The sequence below is a fragment of the Doryrhamphus excisus genome, chromosome 2 (assembly GCF_030265055.1).
Source record: "Doryrhamphus excisus isolate RoL2022-K1 chromosome 2, RoL_Dexc_1.0, whole genome shotgun sequence".
NCBI classification, from domain to species: domain Eukaryota; kingdom Metazoa; phylum Chordata; class Actinopteri; order Syngnathiformes; family Syngnathidae; genus Doryrhamphus; species Doryrhamphus excisus.
Genome location: NC_080467.1, coordinates 3,861,576 through 3,885,147, shown reverse-complemented (window position 1 = coordinate 3,885,147; position 23,572 = coordinate 3,861,576). Strand labels below are relative to the sequence as shown.

The 23,572-nt window shown below is 45.9% G+C and overlaps 1 protein-coding gene across 6 annotated transcripts in view; it reads left to right on the top strand.

Annotated features, from left to right (window-relative positions):
• Positions 1–23,572, top strand: part of LOC131117625 (protein kinase C epsilon type-like) — a 32,640-nt gene that overhangs the window by 5,599 nt on the left and 3,469 nt on the right. For 5 of the 6 annotated variants that reach the window (XM_058064571.1, XM_058064569.1, XM_058064572.1 and 2 more), the window contains 11 exons: positions 2,844–3,009; positions 3,135–3,169; positions 3,250–3,338; positions 4,999–5,131; positions 5,196–5,353; positions 5,434–5,527; positions 5,601–5,839; positions 5,911–6,084; positions 14,771–14,925; positions 22,199–22,337; positions 22,400–22,588. In XM_058064571.1, the coding sequence (XP_057920554.1) occupies positions 2,844–3,009; positions 3,135–3,169; positions 3,250–3,338; positions 4,999–5,131; positions 5,196–5,353; positions 5,434–5,527; positions 5,601–5,839; positions 5,911–6,084; positions 14,771–14,925; positions 22,199–22,337; positions 22,400–22,588 (1,571 nt within the window). Of the gene's footprint in view, positions 1–2,670; positions 2,773–2,843; positions 3,010–3,134; positions 3,170–3,249; positions 3,339–4,998; positions 5,132–5,195; positions 5,354–5,433; positions 5,528–5,600; positions 5,840–5,910; positions 6,085–14,770; positions 14,926–22,198; positions 22,338–22,399; positions 22,589–23,572 lie in introns of all 6 variants that reach the window. The other variant, XM_058064575.1, reaches the window with a different exon arrangement.

The following is a 23,572-nucleotide window of genomic DNA, read 5'->3' as shown; positions in this document are numbered from 1 at the left end:
ACAATTGCGAATGAAACTGCATAAAAAACGTAATAAATATCTGTCCAGCATGAATAATAATAATGTCTGGCTGGTATTCGTGTACAGGTACATGTCGTACCAACAGCGTACCACCCCGACACTAAGGATGAGAGAGTACACCGCTATATGTATCGGTATCTGTACTTAGAATGGGCGGGGCATGAACCGGGAGTGGGGTGTGGGGATCCGGAAATAGGCAGGGCTTAAATCATGCATCCATCCACCCATCCGTCCATCCATCCACCCATCCATCCATCCAACTGTCCACCCATTTGTCCGTCCATCCATGCGTCCATCCATCCACTCGTCTGTCCATCCGTCCATCCATCCAACTGTCCACCCATTCGTCCATCCATCTGGCCATCCGTCCATCCATGTGTCCTTCCATCCACTCGTCTGTCCATCCGTCCACCCATCATCAGCCCATCTGTCCACCCATCCATCCATCCGTCCACCCATCCGTCCATCCATCCACGCATCTGTCCGTCCATCCTTGCATCCATCCGTCCTTCCTTCCATCCATCCATCCATCCAACTGTCCATCCATGCGTCCATCCATCCACTTGTCTGTCCACTTGTCCGTTCACCCATCCATCCACCCACCCATCCATCCATCCATCCTACTGTCCACCCATTCGTCCATCCATCCTTCCACCCATCCGTCCATCCATCCACCCATCCATCCATCCAACTGTCCACCCATCCGTCCATCCATCCACCCATCCATCCATCCAACTGTCCACCCATTTGTCCGTCCATCCATGCGTCCATCCATCCACTCGTCTGTCCATCCGTCCATCCATCCAACTGTCCACCCATTCGTCCATCCATCTGGCCATCCGTCCATCCATGTGTCCTTCCATCCACTCGTCTGTCCATCCGTCCACCCATCATCAGCCCATCTGTCCACCCATCCATCCATCCGTCCACCCATCCGTCCATCCATCCACGCATCTGTCCGTCCATCCTTGCATCCATCCGTCCTTCCTTCCATCCATCCATCCATCCAACTGTCCATCCATGCGTCCATCCATCCACTTGTCTGTCCACTTGTCCGTTCACCCATCCATCCACCCACCCATCCATCCATCCATCCTACTGTCCACCCATTCGTCCATCCATCCTTCCACCCATCCGTCCATCCATCCACCCATCCATCCATCCAACTGTCCACCCATCCGTCCATCCATCCACCCATCCATCCATCCAACTGTCCACCCATTTGTCCGTCCATCCATGCGTCCATCCATCCACTCGTCTGTCCATCCGTCCATCCATCCAACTGTCCACCCATTCGTCCATCCATCTGGCCATCCGTCCATCCATGTGTCCTTCCATCCACTCGTCTGTCCATCCGTCCACCCATCATCAGCCCATCTGTCCACCCATCCATCCATCCGTCCACCCATCCGTCCATCCATCCACGCATCTGTCCGTCCATCCACTCATCTGTCCATCCATCCATGCATCCATCCGTCCTTCCTTCCATCCATCCATCCAACTGTCCATCCATGCGTCCATCCATCCACTTGTCTGTCCACTCGTCCGTTCACCCATCCATCCACCCACCCATCCATCCATCCATCCTACTGTCCACCCATTCGTCCATCCATCCTTCCATCCATGTGTCCATCCATCCACTCGCCTGTCCATCCATCCAGCCATCCGTCCATCCATCCATCCATCTGTCCACCCCTCTGTCCGTCTGTCCATCCATCCGTCCATCCACCCCCATCCATCCAACCGTCCATCCATCCATTTATCTGTCCGTCCATCCACTCATCTGTCTGTCCATCCATCCATCCACTCATCTGTCCGTCCATCCATCCATCCATCCATCCATCCATCCATCCATCCATCCATCCATCTTGTCCTAACCATGGTTGCATGGGTATGATGGAGCCTATCCCAGCTGACTTTGTGCAACATTGTATTCATTCCAGTCTAAATCATTATTTTAAATACATTATTTTAAATCAGACATGAACATGGATTATTGAGAAGTTGCTATATGTATTATTAATCAGCTGCATGTGTACTGCGTATGTGTGTAAGTGATCTGTCATTTTTAGTATCGACTCTTTTACAACAGTTACTTCAAAAACACGGGCCGTACTTTGGACATCCCTGGTGTACAAGACACACACTCTCCTTCACTGTTGTCGTTAAGCTTCCTCTTTAGGGAAAGACTTCCGGTATGACTGGGATAGTGTGAACATCCAGCAGCAACACAACATTTTGGCATGGCTGCTATTTGAATGGAAAATCTACTGAACCCAGTGGATCCTCAAGTTGTATTCATGGCAGGGCTTTCCTCTGCAGCCTGAGAATCATACTCCATGAGTGGTGGGGGGTGGTTTTTTGGTGGGGGGGGGGGCGTTTTTAGTAGGTCCCAGGTTGTATAATGTCCTGGCAAGCATTATTTCTTATTTGCTTCTTATTACAGTACACTTATATATCACATTCATTCAGTCATACTATTATTTGTGTTTTTTTTTGTTTTGTTTTGGTGGTGTTATTGTGGTCATTGTTAGCTGGTTTATTTTGAATTGTATTTTTTTAGAGCAATGTGCAAATAAAAGTAAATTCATAGCAATAGAGTAATAAAAATATTCTTACGGATTGAGGGTGAATGAGATGTACTTTCAGTGGAAAGAAAGCAGTAAAAATATGTGCCGTACGTCCAATGGGTGCCGTGAACCGGTCTTCACTGTTCCATGCAGCGTCCCTGCCACCTAGCGTTGCTGTGCTGTAAGTGCATCTCCGGATGAGACCCGAGACCGGAAGCGCACTGCATGACCCGGCATCTGTTTGTGTGGCAGCTCCGGTCTCCAGCGGCAACGAGGAGCGGGTTTTTCGCCAGCGGTTGCAGCCCAGAAAACGTCAGGGCGCCGTACGCCGCAGGGTCCACCAGGTGAACGGACACAAGTTCATGGCCACCTACCTGAGACAGCCCACCTACTGCTCCCACTGCAGGGACTTCATCTGGTGAGTCACCCAGAAGAAGATGAAGGAGGACTTTGGTCCACAGTGTTCTTCTATGATGAATCTAAATGATGAAGATACCAAGCACACGTCTTCTTCTCCTTGCTTCTGTTGTGTGTGGCCTTCAGGGGCGTTTTGGGGAAGCAGGGATACCAGTGCCAAGGTAGGAGGGTTCCTCCAAAGGTTTCTCCTGGTCTGGATGTTTGTGTCACTTAGGAGTCTTCTTGTCTTCTTCTCCCCCAGTGTGCACGTGTGTGGTCCACAAGCGCTGCCATGAGCTCATCATCACCAAGTGTGCCGGCATGAAGAAGCAGGAGGACAAGGTCCAGGAGGTGAGAGACCTTTTATCGCTAGAGTGATGGTGGTGGACTCGTGGCAAGCGTGGCTGGCATGGTAGCCTCACAGGAGATCCAGGCTTTGAGGTTTGGGGTGAATTTGCATCTTCTTCTGCACTTTGGTCGTGTGGCTTTTATTATATAATGTTCTACTTATTCATCCATCCATCTGTCCACCCGTCTGTCCACCTACCCATACGTCCATCCATCTGTCCATCTATCTAACCCATCCGTCCATCCACCCATCCATCCATCTGGCCACCCCTCTGTCCGTCCGTCCACCCATCCGTCCATCCATCCGTCTTCCATCCATCCATCCAACTGTCCACCCATTTGTCCGTCCGTCCACCCATCCGTCCATCCATCCGTCTTCCATCCATCCGTCCAACTGTCCACCCATTTGTCCGTCCGTCCACCCATCCGTCCATCCATCCGTCCTTCCATCCATCCATCCAACTGTCCACCCATTTGTCTGTCCGTCCACTCATCCGTCCATCCATCCAACTGTCCACCCATTTGTCCGTCCATCCATGCGTCCACCCACTCGTCTATCCACCCGTCCATCCATCCACCCACCCATCGATCCATCCATTAATCCATCCAACTGTCCATCCATTTGTCCGTCCATCCATGCATCCATTCATCCACCCCTCTGTCCGTCCATCCACCCATCCATCCAGCCATCCGTCCATCCATCCATCCATCTGTCAACCCCTCTGTCCGTCCGTCCACCCATCCGTCCACCCACCCGTCCATCCATCCACCTGTCCACCCATCCGTCCATCCATTCATCCATCCATCTGTCCACCCCTCAGTCCGTTCGTCCACCCAACCGTCCATCCATTCGTCAACCCACCCGCCCACCCATCCATCCACCCATCCGTCCATCCATCCAACTGTCCACCCATTTGTCCATCCATCCATGCGTCCATCCATCCGTCCGTCCATCCAACCACCCGTCCACCCATCCATCCATCCAACTGTCCATCCATTTGTCCATCCATCTGTCCATCCGTCCATCCATCCACTCGTCTGTCCATCCATCCATCCACTCGTCCATCCATCCATCAGCCCATCTGTCCACCCATCCATCCATCTGTCCATCCATCCCCCATCCATTCACCCATCCAACCGTCCACCTATCCGTCCATCCATCCATGCATCTATCCATCTTGTCCTAACCATGGTTGCAGGGGTATGATGGAGCCTAAAAAAAGTGTATTGAAAAGGTGGTAAAGAGGTTTCTATGTCTTATTTTCTCTTATGATGTCTACTATATTGGGTAACAGGAGTGTAAAGGTGACTGTAGGGGTGTTATTTCATGTCTTGAGGGCTCTAATTATGTTTAAAAGTGTATTTTGAAGGTGGTAAACAGGTTTTCTACGTCTTATTTTCTCATGTTATGTCTACTATATTGGATAAAAGGAATGTAAAGGTGACTATAGGGTTGTTATTTCATGTCTGGGGTGCTCTAGTCATGTTAAAAAGCATATTTAGAAGGTGGTAAAGAGGTTTTGTTTATGCTGGAACTACCAATATATTGCATGTTGAAATAAGGAATAATGAAATTGGGGTGTGATGAAGGAGGGATTATTGTCGTATAATCAAACTCCTTTGGCGTGTTGTGGCCCGAAACGTGTTCTTTTGTGTATTCCAGCCGCTGGGCTCGCAGAGGTTCAGCGTGAACATTCCGCACAAGTTCAGAATTCACAACTTCAAAGTTCTCACCTTCTGCGACCACTGTGGCTCCCTGCTGTGGGGTCTCCTGCGACAAGGCCTGCAGTGCAAAGGTAGCAGCCGTACCTGTACACACGTGTGCTGCACGCGTGACACATGTGTGTGTGTGTGTGTCAGTGTGTAAAGTCAGCGTGCACAAGCGTTGCCAGAGCAACGTGGCACCAAACTGCGGCGTGGACGCGCGGGGCATCGCTAAAGTCCTCTCGGACCTCGGAGTCACGCCGGACAAGATCTCCAACAGCGCGCAGAGACGGAGGAAGGCGTCACATCCGCAGGTCGGTTTCACCTGTGCGGTCCCAGCCCCGCCCATTCTGCGTCTCAACCTATCAGCTTCCCGCAGGTTGTGTTTGATTAGCTCCCTCAGGTTCACCACCCACAACAGCTGCCTGATTTACCTCAGACCCAAGAAGACCGCTCAAGATCTGCCCCCACGTCCCCATGTGACCCCGGTACTGACCCCTCAAGCAAACGCTGCTGCTGAGCGTCTAAGCATCTGACAAAAAAAAAAAAATTGGTGTCCAGATGCAAAGGAGCTGGAGAACATCCGGAAAACTCTGTCCTTTGACCGAGGAGACAAGGAGCTCTCTCCTAGCCCCTCGGTTGCCGTGGTGACAGACACGAGGGGCGGCGGCGAGGGGGGCGTGAAAGAAAGTCAACAAAAAAACGGCGAGGTCAAAAGTCCTTCTGCTCCAGAGCTCCAGAGGATGAACCTCCACGACTTTGTCTTCATCAAAGTTCTGGGAAAAGGAAGCTTCGGGAAGGTGAGCCCCAACCGACTCAATTCTTCATCGTGTCTTTTCCGTCGGCTCTCACTTCCTGTCTGTGACGCCAGGTGATGCTGGCGGAGCTGAAAGGAAGCGAGGAGGTGTACGCCGTCAAGGTGCTGAAGAAGGACGTCATCCTGCAGGACGACGACGTGGACTGCACGCTGACGGAGAAGCGCATCCTGGCGCTGGCTCGGAAACATCCGTACCTGACCCAACTCTTCTGCTGCTTCCAGAACAAAGTAAGAACACGCAACCCTGGCGGCCGCCTGCAGGGGGCGGCATCCAGCCACTGTCCTGCCCTCAAGCCTGGAGGCAGAACCAGCAATGCATGTACTGCATGATACAATGATGTCAAATGTATTTTATACCAATATGATAATGATATCATAAATACAATCAATATAAGAATAAACAGAAGTAAATATATTCCATTTATTGTATTCATGTTAATTTAGATTAGTATTACATGTATTTTATTATATTTATTATATTATATATTATAGATGTATTCTTTTTATTATATTTATTATATATTATTGTTATTATTGTTATTATTATTATTATTATTATTATTATTATTATTATTATATTTATATTATTTATATATTATATTTTAATAAATACATATATTAAATATATTCCATTTATTGTATTCATGTAAATTTAGATTAGTATTATATGTATTTTATTATATTTATTATAATATTATTTATTATATATATTATAGATTTATTATATTTATTATATACTATTGTTATTATTATTATATTATTTATATATTATATTTAAATAAATAAATATATTAAATATATTCCATTTATTGTATTCATGTAAATTTAGATTAGTATTATATGCATTTTATTCTATTTATTATATTATATTATATATTATGGATTTATTATATTTATTATTATTATATTATTATTATTATTATATTTATAGTATTTATATATTATATTTTAATTAAATCTATATAGTTTTCTGTTTGTATGATTAGAAGTATTTTCCAGTATTCAACACAAGTCCAATCTTTATATTTAAATCCACTTTGCTCAAGGGCACCTCAGCAGGACTCTAACCTTTTGCCTTTGAGATGTTTTCAATCGCGCATGAAACACAGACACAAGTCAAAATGAAATAGGACACAAGAAAAATAGTCTGTTCCCGGGTCAAACATGGCCACCGTTAAAAGCTTGACGCGAAATTAAGCCGTGTCGACTCGGCTTTGGGTGGGAGGAGCTTCCTGTAAGGGTTCTTCACGAATAATGATACTGTACACATTGCGTACTGTTGCCATGACGATGCATGCATGCAGTAATAACACGTTCTATACAATCTCTTGTGCATGCATGCAGTAAGCATGACAGACTGCTGACGGGCGTGACGCCGCCAATGCCAGCAGCTTCCTGTGGTCGTGTTATGTTTTGTCTAACACGTGTTGCATAAGTGTTCCCGGCGTGGAATGTATACATGCAGTATGCTTGTGCGTGTGTGTGTGCGTGTGTGCGCGTGTGTGCTTTCATTTCCACTTGAGCCTGACGCCGTTGAGACGGGTGTGTGACTTGTCACCGCCAAGCAGTACGAGTGGAATGTATTTTTACTGTAAATGTAACCCTTATACCCTTACTATACCCTTATATTATAGTAAATGTACAGTAATACATGTCTCCATACGTAGAGTACACAGTGTGTATATGTACAGTGTGTATTTATGATCCATGACAGCCTCTTTTATGGACACAACACACATCTCACTCACACTAACTTGCCGATCGTGTATGAATCAAATATACTACACGTACCACTCTTCATGCTTTTTCATCAAATGCTGAGATTACACGCCGTCCTTGAAGGCACCATAGTTCCTACTCACAGTCATCCCTCCACATATCCTTTCAAAATGCTATTCATAAATCAGGCTGTTTTGTGCTTGAAATATGCATCTAAGCACATTTGACATATTTGGATTTGCTGCGGCATAATCCATGCCTAGCTAAAACTCAACTCTGAACCCTGACATCACTTCCTGTCCACGCTCCTCGAGCACCAGAACACATTTACAGCACCACACAAGCATAAGTTTATGTCTTATATCAGGGGTCTCAAACTCAATTTACTTGGGGGCCACTGGAGCTAGGGTCTGGGTGAGACTGGGCCGCATCAGGTTTTCAAAAAACAACAAAAAACATGCATTTATTAAAAACAAAAAATTTTTTAAAACTTCACTTTAGTCCCAATTTTCTACAAGAAAAGCTCTGATAAAACATTCCACTGTTCTCAAATATCTTACTTTTTGTTTTTCTACACAAAATAAGATGAAAAATAAATAAACAAATCAAGAATAAATCAAATCAATCAATCAGTAATAAATAAATATAATAATAATAATAAAACGGCAAATAATAAAAACTTAAGAAACCACATATAGTTGGTGGGTAGACAAATTATTATTTTTTCTGATTGAAATGAACAAAGCATTATTAGAGCCCTGTAGACATGACAAAACACGACTATAGTCACATTTATACTCTTTTTATTTACAACATATTGCGCAACTGCAGGGTCTTGAGACACATGCTAACTCGCAAACTAGAGAGCTAGCGACCTAAACGGTAGCCTTCAAGTTATTTCCTTTAAACTTTAAATAGCCAAAAACTTACCACTTCCACACAGATAGGGAGGATAACTATTAACAGTTATTTAACCTTTAACATGAACATGAATCAAACGTAATAATTTTTTCTGGGTACATGATACCATACAGCATCCATACCAAACTCGCGCGGGACGCACTAACATTAAACTTTCATATCAAGGCGGGGGCCTCAAACTAGTGTCCTGCGGGCCACATTTGGCCCGCGGGCTGCGTTTTTGAGACCCCTGTCTTATATGTCTTATTTTCCCTTATTGTTTTGTAAAGGTGACTATAGGGGTGTTATTTAATGTCTAGAGGGCTCTAATGATGTTAAAAAGTGGATTTAGAAGCTTCTAAATAGGTTTTCAATGGTCTAACTTTGAAAATATTACATTTTAAGCAGATTGCGTAATAATAGTGGGGTGGATTACTGTAAAAGACGTCGCTGGTGTTGTCTGCGGAGGTTCAGCTGAGGTCAGACGCGATGAGAGCTTTGTTTATTTTCTCAAAAGGTTCTGGAAGACTGCATGATGGCGTCGACAGTAGAATTGATGTATTCCTGTTATTTTCCTCTCAAACAAACAACACACACTGGGTGGGCGGGCTGGGAGGGACCAGGAGGTCACATGACATGTTTGTTTACTTGTTGTTTGTTCTCCATCGGACTGTATTGCATACACACACACACACACACACACACACATTGGCAGGGAGTGTGTTCTTGCTGCAAACAAAGGGATTGTGGCTCTTGTGTAACATCTTTGATCATAATCAGGATGTGTGTGACCCCGCCCTCGTCTAGCCGATGCCCCCACCTCCTTCTTGCTACCAGAGCCCACACACACACACACACACACACACACTATACCTTCACACACACAATTCCTGGGTTTCACGTCTTATGTAATGTCGGCTCCACTGCCCGAGCACGTCGGCTCAGTGAGCTAACGAGGTGACCCGTTGGACCGCGCTGGCGTCATCCTACTTTGGTCGCTTTGGGAAACTTGTGGGGGGGGGGGGAAGCAGGAAGGGAACACAAACTCCGTAGTTTCACTTTTCAGCAATTCTTCACTTTCTACACACCATTTTTATGAGTATGCACTCTATTTGACTGTTCAGCATAGATGCTGGCAAGCATCCTCATGGTGACATCATGTGACCTACGCCACCCCCCCACCTCTCCGCTTCCTAATCAAGCGTGGCATCTCAACGTCTCTCCTTATCGGACTAATTACAGCAGAGAAATGTAAATATTGTTACACAAGGCCTGCATTCCTCTCGCCAAGACACAAAATGTGGAAGTTGAAACGTGGAAGGAACCTCATGAGAAGATCACAGCCAGCAGACCTCCGCCAAGCAACATCCATCGACCTTTGTTGTCCCTTTAGATCAATGGCTAGTGCTGCCCCTCTCTTGTGGCTGGATTGCACAGGTCACCACGGTTACATTGCTACCGTGACCCAGATGACTGTGAGGTTGGGGGTTGTATTTGCATACAAAACCTATTAACCTCCTATAAATACACTAATTAGATCCCTCTAGGCATGACATAACACCCCTATAGTCACCTTTACGCTCCTATTACCCAATATAGAAGACATCATAACAGAAAATAAGACATAAAAAACCTGTTGACCACCTTCTAAATATACTTTTTAACATGATTGGAGCCCTCTAGACATGACATAACACCCCTATAGTCACCTTTACGCTCCTATTACCCAATATAGAAGACATCATAAGAGAAAATAAGACATAAAAAACCTGTTGACCACCTTCTAAATATACTTTTTAACATGATTAGAGCCCTCTAGACATGACATAACACCCCTATAGTCACCTTTACGCTCCTATTACCCTATATAGAAGACATCATAAGAGAAAATAAGACATAAAAAACCTGTTGACCACCTTCTAAATATACTTTTTAACATGATTGGAGCCCTCTAGACATGACATAACACCCCTATAGTCACCTTTACGCTCCTATTACCCAATATAGAAGACATCATAAGAGAAAATAAGACATAAAAAACCTGTTGACCACCTTCTAAATATACTTTTTAACATGATTAGAGCCCTCTAGACATGACATAACACCCCTATAGTCACCTTTACGCTCCTATTACCCAATATAGAAGACATCATAAGAGAAAATAAGATGTAAAAAACCTGTTGACCACCTTCTAAATATACTTTTTAACATGATTAGAGCCCTCTAGACATGACATAACACCCCTATAGTCACCTTTACGCTCCTATTACCCAATATAGAAGACATCATAAGAGAAAATAAGACATAAAAAACCTGTTGACCACCTTCTAAATATACTTTTTAACATGATTAGAGCCCTCTAGACATGACATAACACCCCTATAGTCACCTTTATGTTCCTATTACCCAATATAGAAGACATCATAAGAGAAAATAAGACATAAAAAACCTGTTGACCACCTTCTAAATATACTTTTTAACATGATTAGAGCCCTCTAGACATGACATAACACCCCTATGGTCACCTTTATGCTCCTATTACCCAATATTGGAGACATCATAAGAGATAATAAGACATAAAAAACCTGTTTACCACCTTCTAAATATACTTTTTAACATGATTAGAGCCCTCTAGACATGACATAACACCCCTATAGTCACCTTTACGCTCCTATTACCCAATATAGAAGACTTCATAAGAGAAAATAAGACATAAAAAACCTGTTGATCACCTTCTAAATATACTTTTTAACATGATTAGAGCCCTCTAGACATGACATAACACCCCTATAGTCACCTTTACACTCATATTACCCAATACAGTAAACATAATTTGAGAAAATAAGACATAGAGAAGTGTTCGCAGTGGTTAGCACGCAGGCCACACAGCTAGGAGACCCGAGTTTGAGTCCACCCTCGGCCATCTCTGTGTGGAGTTTGCATGTTCTCCCCGTGCATGCGTGGGTTTTCTCCGGGTACTCCGGTTTCCTCCCACATTCCAAAAACATGCTAGGTTAATTAGCGACTCCAAATTGTCCATAGGTATGAATGTGAGTGTGAATGGTTGTTTGTCTATATGTGCCCTGTGATTGGCTGGCCACCAGTCCAGGGTGTACCCCGCCTCTCGCCCCAAGACAGCTGGGATAGGCACCAGCACCCCCACGACCCTCGTGAGGAAAAAGCAGTAGAAAATGAATGAATGAATTATTAGAGGCCTCAAGACTTTAAATAACACACCTATGTGTAATATGAGTGTAAATTTGACTATAGGGGTGTTATTCCATGCTTAGAGGGCTCTAATCATGTTAAAACAGGTGGTAAACAGGTTTTCTATGTCTTATATGTCTTATTGTGTCTATTATATTGAGTGTTAGGAGTGTAAAGGTGACTATGGGGGTGTTATTTCATGTCTGCAGGTCTCTAACAATGTTAAAAGTCATATCTATAAAGCCATAAAGAGGATTTGTATGCTCTGACTACCAAAATATTCCATTTATGAGCATTGAATCTGATTCATGGCAGTCGGGTCTGGAAAGGGGGGGGGGGGGGGGCGCTATAAACGAGGGATCTTGGAGATGAATCAAGTATGGATTGTGAGGTAGTTCTGATCAAGACCAGTTGTAGACGCTGATCAGAAAGAGAAGGAAAGGTGAGCGTTCCAATCAGTGAGGTCATGAATTTCAGCGGGAGGAGCCGCGTCTGAGCACTAATGACTCGTAATGTTCCAAGGAAAAGAGGCCAGTAAATTCCTTCTTTTTTTTTTTGTCTTTTTTTTCTCCACGGAGCAGATTTTGGGTTGTTATTGTTGCCAAACGCACTCCGTGTGCTCACCTTTTTATTTATGAACTCATCATCATCACATTTGTTGTTGAAGGACCATCATTGAATCGATTCGTCAATTGCCATACTGGGTACGTGAATAAAAATGAAAAACAATTAGCGCCTAACACTCAAAATTACGAGTGCGCCTGAACGCCTCTTTGCTCTGTGCGCATCATGTCAACAAATAAGATGTTCCAATATATTGATAGCTGTATTTTTTTGTTGTATTTTAGATACTGCTAAGAAGTGAATAGTGGTTATTTTAGAGTTGGGACACCATGGATAGATTCCAGTCAAGCAGTCAGCTGCTCAAGATTTGTCTAAAATGGTGCATTCAGGTGCACATGCAGTCGTTACTCATACAACAATAACACAATGATAGAAAATGGTGTACTTCTAATAGACATCAATGTTAAAGAAACCTTTGGACAGATACTAAAAGGTCGGGAACCACTGGAATCGTGTAAAAGTCAATCAGCAGCGTGTGTGCCTGATTGGAACGACATCAGGAAATGTTTCTTCACGTTTGATTGGGCGGCTCCAGTAGGAATTGGAACACATTTAAACAAACTATTTTGGACATCCTGTTTAAAGTTGCAGCGCAGAGAGAAATCCTTGCAGCAGATGTGGACCGCCGGCCCGCTTACGTAAGAACCGGGCTTTAAACCATGGCATGGTTACCGTGGCAACTAAAGTGACACAAAGTGACATTTTTCACGCACGGATCCAGAGTCATTTTCTGGAAAATGGTTACTTATTGATTTATTATTCACAGAGATCATGCACACACACACACACACACACACACACACACTGTAAGAGATCATGCTGTGCACTCACACAATGACCTGCAGGCTCTGCTTCTGCCTCTTTATATACACTGCTGTTTATATCACAACCCCCCCACCCCTGGAATTCAGGAAACTCCATTTTCAGTACTGAGAAAACACAACTGGTAGGGTGCTGTGTGTGTGTGTGTGTGTGTGTGTGTGTGGTAGGGAGAGGTCACATGGATGCGGAGATCATCATTGTCTCAGCAGCCCTTTTTCTTGCATACACACACATCCCGCACATATAGCTGTGACACGTTACATGTACTTGTAACGCCTCCAACATTTATCACTGAGAAACGTACCTGTGACATTGATGTAACACATACCCGCCTCGGCCATGGCGCGTACGTCTCGGCCATGGAGCATATGTCCCGGCCATGGTGCGTACGTCTCGGCCATGGAGCATACGTCTTGGCCATGGCGGTAAGTCTCGGCCATGGCGCGTACGTCTCAGCCATGATGCGTACGTCTGGCCATGGAGCATACGTCTCGGCCATGGCACATACGTCTTGGCCATGGCGCATTTGTCTCGGCCATGGCACATATGTCTTGGCCATGGCGCATTTGTCTCAGCAATGGCATACCTGTCTTGGCCATGGCACATACGTCTTGGCCATGGCACATACGTCTTGGCCGTGGCACATTTGTCTCAGCAATGGCGTACCTGTCTCGGCCATGGTATGTATTTCTCGGCCATGGAGCATACGTCTCAGCCATGGTGCGTACGTCTCAGCCAAGGCGCGTACGTCTCGGCCATGGCACATATGTCTTGGCCATGGCGCATTTGTCTCAGCAATGGCGTACCTGTCTCGGCCATGGCATGTATTTCTCGGCCATGGAGCATACGTCTCGGCCATGGTGCGTACATCTCGACCATTGAGTATGTGTCTCGGCCATGAAGCATACGTCTCGGCCATGGCGCGTACGTCTCGGCCATGGCGCGTACGTCTCGGCCATGGTGCGTACATCTCGACCATTGAGTATGTGTCTCGGCCATGAAGCATACGTCTCGGCCATGGCGCGTACATCTCGGCCATGGCGCGTACGTCTCGGCCATGGCGCGTACGTCTCGGCCATGGAGCATACGTCTCAGCCATGGCGGGTACATCTCGGCCATGCAGCATACGTCTCAGCCATGGCGGGTACATCTCGGCCATGCAGCATACGTCTCGGCCATGGCGCGTAAGTCTCGGCCATGGCGCGTACGTCTTGGCCATTGAGTATGCGTCTCGGCCCTGGTGCGTACGTCTCGGCCATGGCGTGTACGTCTGGGCCATTGAGTATACGTCTTGGCCATGGCGCGTACGTCTCGGCCATGACGCGTACGTCTCGGCCATGGAGCATACATCTCGGCCATGGCGCGTTTGTCTCAGCAATGGCGTACCTGTCTCGGCCATGGCATGTATTTCTCAGTAATGGAGCATACGTCTCTGCCATTGGGGTGTACGTCTCTGCCATGGCGCGTACATCTCGGCCATGGCACATTCGTCTCGGCCATAGAGCATACATCTCGGCCATGACGCGTACGTCTCGGCCATGGTACATACATCTCGGCCATGGCACATTTGTCTCAGCAAGCGATTTACTGGTTGCAGTCATGTGAGTGTTATGTTGATTTTGTGTCGACTTCCTGCTTCCAGGACCGCCTCTTCTTCGTGATGGAATACGTCAACGGAGGCGACCTCATGTTTCAGATTCAGCGCTCCAGGAAGTTTGATGAGACGCGATCCCGTTTTTACGCCGCCGAGGTCACGTCCGCTCTGATGTTCCTGCACCGGCATGGAGTCATATACAGGTAACCTTGGAAACCATGCTACCATCACCAAAACATATAAAAATATGCCTTTTTAAAACATTACATTTTTTATCGCTTAGACGGGGTAGACCCTGGACTGGTGGTCAGCCAATCACAGGGCACATATAGACAAACAACCATTCACACTCACATTCATACCCATGGACAATTTGGAGTCGCCAATTAACCTAGCATGTTTTTGGAATGTGGGAGGAAACCGGAGTACCCGGAGAAAACCCACGCATGCACGGGGAGAACATGCAAACTCCACACAGAGATGGCCGAGGGTGGAATTGAACTCGGGTCTCTCAGCTGTGTAGCCTGTGTGCTAACCACTTGACGAACATTAAATTATCTTCTACATAATTAATAACGTTGCCATCTGTAGCTTTGGCGTGGTTCTTCTAGCGCAGCAGTTTGAGACCACTTCTCAAAAGAGTGCCGCAAGGTATGCTGGGAAGCCTTGAGCGCTCCCAGCGACGCTGTGTAAGAGGAAGTACTCCAAGAAGTGGGCAAGAGGAGCCTACGCCACAAAGTGTTGCGGATGTACTAGCCTCATCCAGACTCCGCCTCCGAACTCCAGACTCCGCCCCCAAGGGAGTTGAGTTTTCAGCTTTGAAGTTGTTTTCCCCCGATGGAGTGTGTTTTGGCACACACACCTTGGCGTGTTGATTCACGGACGGAACGCCGCTACCCGATCCTCCGCCAGCGGTGCCACCCCCCGCCGCCTGTGTTGTACACCTGAACATAAACACTAAATTTTTTTACGACATGATGTTGATGTTCTGACTCGCCGCTCTTCGCCACCTCCTCGCACCCCTTCCTCACCTGACAACCACTTCTTTCCATCCAAGCCCCCCCCTCACCCCCACCCCTCGCCCCCGCATCATCACTCCCAAAATCACCCAATCATGTAACATCCTCTCAACGTTAGAATGTAACAGGTTCAAATGCGGACTGAGCGGGTTCAGACCGGTTTAAGCAAACACCTGATGCTTCCCCCAACGGAACGTCACAAACGTGCTACAGTTTGGATCTCAAGCAAAAAAAAAAAACTTGGAGTTCAAACCATCTTCAGCAAAGGAGAGAACATTTGGGGACACATGCGTGGAATTTTCCCAGGAGTACAGTACTGTGTGTGTGTGTGTGTTTGTGTGTTTTTGTGTGTGTTTGTGTGTGAATCTGCTTGTCAAAGTGTGGCCGGGATGTCATGGAAAAATCTGTTCAAGAGCAACAACAAACACAGGAAATGCCCTCAATTAAGCCTGATTGGTGTGTGTGTGTGTGTGTGTGTATGTGTGTGTGTGTGTTTTCCCACACAGTGTCAAAGGTGATTTCCCAGACGGAAGCAGCAGATAGACGGGGGCCATGTACACACGCCTGAAGGAAAATCAAGTCAGCTGCTCGCTGGTGTGAATAAACGGCTGATAAATGACGGTTTCTATCGGGCGGCCACAAATGCAACTTGGTTCTGGTCGGGATAACGACAGAATGGAAGCTGCTGTTTGAGTGGTTGAAAAGCGTTTTGTTCTGTGTGCCAGCAGAACATCTTCTGCTTGTTCTTTGCTGGGGTCAGCTGCCTCTCGGAGGTTAAAGCCTTTTGATCCGCTTCACGGTCGCAGAGGCCACACGCCGTGCTATCACTGGACCGGAACGTAGCGCATTAGCACATAGTATGTGGAATGGGTATCAAAAATGGTACTTTTATAGGCACTGACCAAATTCCACCGCCACGTCTTGGCCATGGCATATGTGTCTCGGCCATGGCATGTACGTCTTGGCCATGGCGTGTCCATCTCAGCCATGGCATCTACGTCTCGGTCATGCATGTACGTCTCAGCCATGGCATTTTTGTCTTGGCCAAAGCACATACGTCTCGGCCATGGCATGTACGTCTCGACCATGGCATGTACGTCTCAACCATGGCATCTACGTCTCGGTCATGCATGTACGTCTCAGCCATGGCATATATGTCTCGGCCAAAGCACATACGTCTCGGCCATGGCATCTACGTCTCGGTCATGCATGTAGGTCTCGGCCATGGCATGTACGTCTCGGTCATGCATGTACGTCTCAGCCATGGCATGTATGTCTCGGCCATGGTGTGTCCATCTCGGCCATGGTGTGTCCATCTCAGCCATGGCATCTACGTCTCGGTCATGCATGTACGTCTCAGCCATGGCATCTATGTCTTGGCCATAGCACATACGTCTCGGCCATGGCATGTATGTCTCGGCCAGGCATGTACGTCTCGGCCATGGCGTGTCCGTCCGTCTCGGCCATGGCATCTGCGTCTCAGTCATGCATGTAGGTCTCAGCCATGGCATCTACATCTCGGCTATGGCATGTACGTCTTGGCCATGGCATGTATGTCTCGGCCATGGCATGTACGTCTCGGCCATGGCGTGTCCGTCTCGGCCATGGCATCTACGTCTCGGTCATGCATGTACGTCTCAGCCATGGCATCTACATCTCGGCTACGGCATGTTCGTCTTGGCCATGGCATGTACGTCTCAGCTATGGCATGTACGTCATGGCCCTGGCGTGTCCGTCTTAGCTATGGTGCATTTGTGTCAGCTATGGCATGTCTGTCTCAGCCATGGCATGCATGTCTTGGCCATGGCATGTATGTCTCGGCCATGGCGTGTATGTCTCAGCCATGGCATGTACGTCTCGGCTATGGCGTGTCCGTCTCCATCATGCATGTACGTCTCAGCCATGGCATCTCCGTCTTGGCCATGGCACGTACGTCTCAGCTATGGCACGTACATCTCGGCCATGGCGTGTCCGTCTTAGCCATGGTGCATTTGCGTCTGCTATGGCATGTCTGTCTCAGCAATGGTGTGCCTGTCTCGGTCATGGCGCGTAAGTCTCGGCCATGACGCGTACGTCTCGGCCATGGCGCGTACGTCTCGGCCATGGTGCGTACGTCTTGGCCATGCCGCGTAAGTCTCGGCCACGGAGCATACATCTCAGCCATGGCACATTCGTCTCAGCAATTGCGTACTTGTCTTGGCCATGGCATGTACTTCTTTGCCATGGTGTGTCTGTTCGCTAAACGTTGGTCTGAGTTTTTGTACAATATTGCACGTAACAAAGTATACTGGAATCTTGGCATACGCCCTGTTTAGTGGATGTTCTGGTTAATGTTGAAAATTTACCTTGGTTAGTAATTTTGCCTCGGTCTGTGTACATTTTCCAGTTGGCATGGAACATGGTTCACATGTATCATGTATTTTTATCACAAAACGTGATTTTTAGTGTCCTATTAACTTGCTAATGAACGGAAACAGGAAGCAGCGGTGTCGCTCGTCTATTATGTCATCAGCGGTTGACTCTTGTTCTCTGCAAACTATATTATATTTAGTCGAGTTTCCTTGTTATCAGACATCTCTGTTTGGTGTCAAATCAAATGTGATCCTCCATGAACATCCTTACTTTGGAAATCAGATCAGCTTCAATTTGATCGGGTTGGTTGTTTGGGATTGAAATGCTAATAATTAGCAATTAGCCCTACCAGTATTTCCATTTTATGAATGCGTGCTCTACGTGATTGTATTCCTGGTGAACAGCTGATCCTGTGTTTAATAGCATCACTAACATCATTGGGCATTCAAAATGAAGAATTCATCCAATGAAAGTGTCTGGCTGTGTGGCCTGGGGGGGTTGGACTCTGCAAAGATTGGACCGGTCTGCTGGGGAGGCTTTGTTGGATAAATCCTACTTTTATTCAGTGGATGCCTTGCATTGACCACGTAGAAGAAAGCTGAAGAAATGCTGAATGACTAGATAGGACAGCTCTGGTCCGAGGGGACGGTGCAGAATCCAAGGTATTTATTTATAATTTTGCTGCGACAGCAATTTAGGAAATGGCACGTTCTTTAGAATTGGGACTGAATGGTTCAGCTCTCATCTGAGTAGGCATCATCACTTCATGCTAAAAGACTAGATAGGACAGCTCTGGTCTGAGGGGACGGTGCAGCATCCAAAGTATTTAGTTATAATTTTGCTGCAAAACGACAGAAATAAGATGATGACACGTGCTTTAGAATTGGGAAAGGATGGTTCAGCTCTCTTTATGCTAAAAGACTAGATAGGACAGCTCTGGTCTGAGGGGACGGTGCAGCATCCAGGGTATTTATTTATAATTTTGCTGCAAAGGGACAGCAATAAGATGATGGCACGTGCTTTAGAATTGGGAATGAATGGTTCAGCTCTCATCTGAGCAGTCATCATCACTTCATGCTAAAAGACTAGATAGGACAGCTCTGGTCTGAGGGGACGGTGCAGAATCCAAGGTATTTATTTATAATTTTGCTGCAAAGGGACAACAATAAGATGATGGCACGTGCTTTAGAATTGGGAATGGATGGTTCAGCTCTCTTCATGCTAAGAGACTAGATAGGACAGCTCTGGTCTGAGGGGACGGTGCAGCATCCAAGGTATTTAGTTATAATTTTGCTGCAAAACGACAGAAATAAGAGGATGGCATGTGCTTTAGACTTGGGAATGGATGGTTCAGCTCTCTTCATGCTAAAAGACTAGATAGGACAGCTCTGGTCTGAGGGGACGGTGCAGAATCCAAGATATTTTTTTATAATTTTGCTGCAAAACGACAGCAATAAGATGATGGCACGTGCTTTAGAATTGGGAATGGATGGTTCAGCTCTCTTCATGCTAAAAGACTAGATAGGACAGCTCTGGTCTGAGGGCACGGTGCAGAATCCAATGTATTTATTTATAATTTTGCTGCGACAGCAATAAGATGATGGCACGTGCTTTAGTATTTGGAATGGATGGTTCAGCCCTCATCTGAGCAGACATCATCACTTCATGCTAAAAGACTAGATAGGACAGCTCTGGTCTGAGGGGACGGTGCAGCATCCAAGGTATTTAGTTTTAATTTTGCTGCAAAACAACAGAAATAAGATGATGGCACATGCTTTAGAATTGGGAATGGATGGTTCAGCTCTCTTAATGCTAAAAGACTAGATAGGACAGCTCTGGTCTAAGGGGACGGTGCAGAATCCAAGGTATTTATTTATAATTTTGCTGCAAAGGGACAGCAATAAGATGATGACACGTGCTTTAGAATTGGGAATGGATGGTTCAGCTCTCTTTATGCTAAAAGACTAGATAGGACAGCTCTGGTCTGAGGGGACGGTGCAGAATCCAAGATATTTTTTTATAATTTTGCTGCAAAACGACAGCAATAAGATGATGGCACGTGCTTTAGAATTGGGAATGGATGGTTCAGCTCTCTTCATGCTAAAAGACTAGATAGGACAGCTCTGGTCTGAGGGCACGGTGCAGAATCCAATGTATTTATTTTTATTTTGCTGCGACAGCAATAAGATGATGGCACATGCTTTAGTATTTGGAATGGATGGTTCAGCCCTCATCTGAGCAGACATCATCACTTCATGCTAAAAGACTAGATAGGACAGCTCTGGTCTGAGGGGACGGTGCAGCATCCAAGGTATTTAGTTTTAATTTTGCTGCAAAACAACAGAAATAAGATGATGGCACATGCTTTAGAATTGGGAATGGATGGTTCAGCTCTCTTCATGCTAAAAGACTAGATAGGACAGCTCTGGTCTAAGGGGACGGTGCAGAATCCAAGGTATTTATTTATAATTTTGCTGCAAAGGGACAGCAATAAGATGATGACACGTGCTTTAGAATTGGGAATGGATGGTTCAGCTCTCTTTATGCTAAAAGACTAGATAGGACAGCTCTGGTCTGAGGGGACGGTGCAGCATCCAGGGTATTTATTTATAATTTTGCTGCAAAGGGACAGCAATAAGATGATGGCACGTGCTTTAGAATTGGGAATGAATGGTTCAGCTCTCATCTGAGCAGACATCATCACTTCATGCTAAAAGACTAGATAGGACAGCTCTGGTCTGAGGGGACGGTGCAGAATCCAAGGTATTTATTTATAATTTTGCTGCAAAGGGACAACAATAAGATGATGGCACGTGCTTTAGAATTGGGAATGGATGGTTCAGCTCTCTTCATGCTAAGAGACTAGATAGGACAGCTCTGGTCTGAGGGGACGGTGCAGCATCCAAGGTATTTAGTTATAATTTTGCTGCAAAACGACAGAAATAAGAGGATGGCATGTGCTTTAGACTTGGGAATGGATGGTTCAGCTCTCTTCATGCTAAAAGACTAGATAGGACAGCTCTGGTCTGAGGGGACGGTGCAGAATCCAAGATATTTTTTTATAATTTTGCTGCAAAACGACAGCAATAAGATGATGGCACGTGCTTTAGAATTGGGAATGGATGGTTCAGCTCTCTTCATGCTAAAAGACTAGATAGGACAGCTCTGGTCTGAGGGCACGGTGCAGAATCCAATGTATTTATTTATAATTTTGCTGCGACAGCAGTAAGATGATGGCACATGCTTTAGTATTTGGAATGGATGGTTCAGCTCTCATATGAGCAGACATCATCACTTCATGCTAAAAGACTAGATAGGACAGCTCTGGTCTGAGGGGACGGTGCAGAATCCAAGATATTTTTTTATAATTTTGCTGCAAAACGACAGCAATAAGATGATGGCACGTGCTTTAGAATTGGGAATGGATGGTTCAGCTCTCTTCATGCTAAAAGACTAGATAGGACAGCTCTGGTCTGAGGGCAAGGTGCAGAATCCAATGTATTTATTTATAATTTTGCTGCGACAGCAATTTAGGAAATGGCACGTTCTTCAGAATTTGGAATGGATGGTTCAGCTCTCATCTGAGGAGACATCATCACTTCATGCTAAAAGACTAGATAGGACAGCTCTGCTCGTGAGCAGCCTTGAATTAATGAACAGTACAACTAACTGACTGGCTGAGCTTTATGTGAAAAAATACATTTCTTCATATGGTGGAAAGTCAACAAGCCGGACGGAGCCAAAGCCCTGACTGCGTTCCAGGGTTGCCATGGTAACGAAAGCCAAAAGAGGCCATCTCTCAACAGCAAATCACTCCAGCTTTCACAAATCAACTTGCGATTGAAGCCACACTTGGCCTGAGAGCCAAACGGGCCGCTCAGGCTGCAGAGATGTTGACATTCTTCTTGCAATGGACCATCAAGGCTCCATTCACAGCAACAACTCCGCCGTCTCTCAACGTTCCGCTCTTGAGATATCTCCTCTGATGCCGGCTGAGGCACAACATGTTCCCCGACGAGCGGAGCTTCCAGATTCCAGCGTTAAAAGCGAAGAGGAGCACATGATGCACGATACTCACATGATCATCTTCTCTTCTGACCTGCAGGGACTTGAAGCTGGACAACATCCTGTTGGACGCAGAGGGCCACTGTAAGCTAGCAGACTTTGGAATGTGCAAGGAGGGGATCCTGGACGGCGTCACCACCAACACCTTCTGCGGGACGCCAGACTACATCGCACCCGAGGTCAGAATCATCTGATTGATCCACATTTGAGGCTCAGCTGACGAGATGATTGGTGTGTTTAGATCCTGCAGGAGCTGCATTACGGGCCTTCGGTGGACTGGTGGGCGTTGGGGGTGTTGATGTACGAGATGATGGCGGGACAGCCGCCATTCGAGGCCGACAATGAAGACGACCTGTTTGAGTCCATCCTCCACGATGACGTCCTTTATCCCGTCTGGCTCAGCGCGGAGGCCGTGTCCGTCCTCAAAGCGGTCAGGGGGGGGGTAACCATGGAGGGGGTGACTATTTATTAGGATAAGATATACTACAATACAGTATATACAATATCAAACTATAACACACGTTTACATGGACACAAATATTCCAATTCCATTCGGATTATTAGCTCAAACGGAAAGAATGTAACCTTTGTATACACCTCATTCCCAAAGAAAAGTGCCGATCCGAATGAATATATAATGGGAATATTCCTTTCCCCAATCCGATTGAGGTATCTTGTACCCGCTCAATCGGAAAAATTGTCAGACTGCGTTCTTCTTCGTGGTGTTTTTCTTCTTCTGTTGTTTATTGGCGGTTAGCAAGCAGCTTTGGTGTGCATTAGCGCCATCTGTGGAACAGAATCTAAACCCTTCTATACGCCATTCACAAGTCCACTTTTATTCAAAAAAAGAAAATAATTCTTCTTAATTATAAAATATTAACAAGATTGAACTTTATCTTTTCCCGTTCCCGGGTGCGTTCTTTCAGCGAATGCTGACATATGACGTAACACGCAGCTCCAGACGTTCTTCAGTTTTAAAAATGGAGGCGAGCAATCGGCACTGGACTGCTACGGAAAGTTTGTTTTCGATTAAAACTAAATTCCAAGACTGGACGAAGAAAAAACTGGGAATACGGAGTTATTCCAACAAGTGAAAGAAAAACTCGAGGAAGTCGGTATCATGTGATGTTGGTGTTTACGCTTTACTGGGCATGCCTCATTGACTATTCTGGTTGATTATTGCGCCGCATGTAGACACGCGATTGGAATATTCCTTTCCATGTATACCATTGCTTTCGGAAAGATTCCATTCGGAAAGAGAAAAACTCCTCATGTAAACGTGGCTAATAATAATGCAAACTATGGTGCATTCAAGTGTTACCAAAGAAAGTGCAAAATATCAATACTTGAGGAAAAACATAATAGTGAAGCATAACTATATACACACGGTGGTATTTTTTTTAATGTATGCTCT